Consider the following 1905-nt stretch of genomic DNA (forward strand, 5'->3'; position numbering starts at 1 on the left):
GGATGTTTCCCTCTGGTACATGTTTTCTCATATCTTTTTTTTTTCCACTCTTAGATTTTAAGCAGCCGAGTGAATGGGGAACTCCCTCTAGCATGGACTCTCTAGCCTGGCTTTCATTGCATTAAGGAACAGTGATTGATAACCAGCATCCACACTCGTGTTTCCTGCTGCTGCCTATTAAGGTATCCCACACCACTATGTGTAGGAATTATTATTGCATGAAGCACCATAAAATATGGAATTGGCCTTAGTAGTGTCAGTTGTTCGTAATTCATTTCTCTGAATAGTGAAAATATCATTTTTCAGTGTTTGAAGAGCGACCAATCTGCTCCCCCCATGATAACAGCCTCCAGCAGTACATTTAATGTCTCCAATTAACACTGTCTTTCCTTCCAGGCATTTCCACTGTGACCATCACCCTGGACCCTGGTCACATACAGGAAGTCAGAGGAATGAACGGTACATGCAGGAGACACCGTTCTGCCTCAGAGTTGGACACCGTCTCCTTTGCTTCATGTCAGATTCCAACACAACCAGCTTCACCAACCCCTCCACCTTCATCCTGCTGGGCATTCCTGGCCTGGACATGGCACATTTGTGGATCTCTATCCCGTTTTGTGCCATGTACGCCATAGCCATTTTGGGGAACTCCACCATACTGTTCATTGTGAAGAGGGAGACGAGCCTCCATGTGCCCATGTATTATTTCCTCTGCATGCTGTCCGTCACTGACCTGGTCCTGTCCACATCCACACTGCCCAAAATGCTGAGTATCTTCTGGTTTAATTCAAGGGAGATCGATTTCAGTGCCTGCCTCACCCAGATGTACTTCCTTCACTGCTTCTCAGTGATGGAGTCTGGTATCTTTGTGGCCATGGCCTTGGATCGCTACGTGGCCATCTGCAATCCCCTGAGACATTCCACCATCCTGACAAACCCTGTGGTGGCCAAGATCAGCCTGGCCGTGGTGCTGCGCAGTGGCATCCTCACACTGCCCTTTCCCTTCCTAGCAAGAAAGTGGCCATATTGTACAACCAACATTATCCCCCAATCGTATTGTGAGCACATAGCCGTGGTGAAGCTGGCCTGCGCCGACATCCAAATCAGTAGTTACTATGGACTTTTTGTGGTATTCTCTGTGATTGTACTGGATGTGTCTTTTATTGCCGTGTCCTACACCCAGATCCTCTGGGCTATCTTCCACCTCCCCACAAAGGATGCCCGGCTAAAGACATTTGGGACCTGCGGCTCCCACCTCTGTGTCATCTTAGCCTTTTACATACCAGCTCTCTTCTCCTTTCTCACACACCGGTTTGGCCACAATGTGCCCCTGCATTTCCATGTTCTCATGGCCAACATGTACATCCTGGTGCCCCCCATGCTAAACCCCATCATCTATGGGGTAAGGACCAAAAGGATCCGGGGCAGGCTGCTCCAGCTCTTTACTCATAAAGGGACCTGAAGTTTTCTGCTTGTGCTCTGGCTCTCAGTCCAAGCTCCAGGCACAGCTGGCTGGTGATGTTGTGCTGGGCCCTCTTCCCTGAATCACTTACTGATCAGTCAAAAAGATATTAAATGCTTTCCCGATCTTACTGTGCTGTGTCAGTGTGACAAACTGGGGAATCGGTCTATGTACAATTCATTGGGTTGCCACCTTTCTAATTGCTGGTAACTGCACCCGCGAAACCCCTCCCCTTATTCCACCTCTTCTTCCAAGGCTGTGCCCCTGCTCTGCCCCTGTTAGTTGCCCCTCTCCTCCCCTCCCCCTGTCACTCACTGGATCATTTCGACGTCCCTCCCCACATCCTCAGTTGCAAGGGAGACATTTCAGATTTTGTTATTGTGGGTGAACTTTGACCATGATTCCAGGGGCTTCTTGGGCTCTTGAAAACTCTTGGGTTTTGG

At 49.2% G+C, this 1905-nt stretch overlaps 1 protein-coding gene across 1 annotated transcript; it reads left to right on the top strand.

Annotated features, from left to right (window-relative positions):
• Positions 1 to 508: 508 nt before the first annotated feature.
• On the top strand, positions 509 to 1462 carry LOC117872693 (olfactory receptor 52E4-like). The gene has a single exon (XM_034761413.1). It carries the CDS (start codon positions 515 to 517, stop codon positions 1460 to 1462), a length of 948 nt encoding a protein of 315 aa, XP_034617304.1. The 5' UTR covers positions 509 to 514.
• The last annotated feature ends 443 nt before the right edge of the window (positions 1463 to 1905 follow it).

Source organism: Trachemys scripta, chromosome 1 (genome assembly GCF_013100865.1).
Source record: "Trachemys scripta elegans isolate TJP31775 chromosome 1, CAS_Tse_1.0, whole genome shotgun sequence".
Lineage (NCBI taxonomy): Eukaryota > Metazoa > Chordata > Testudines > Emydidae > Trachemys > Trachemys scripta.

What these genes read in the sequence shown, in the direction of transcription:
- LOC117872693 (XM_034761413.1), top strand. Translation starts at nt 515, where the DNA reads ATGTCAGATTCCAACACAACCAGCTTCACCAACCCCTCCACCTTCATC.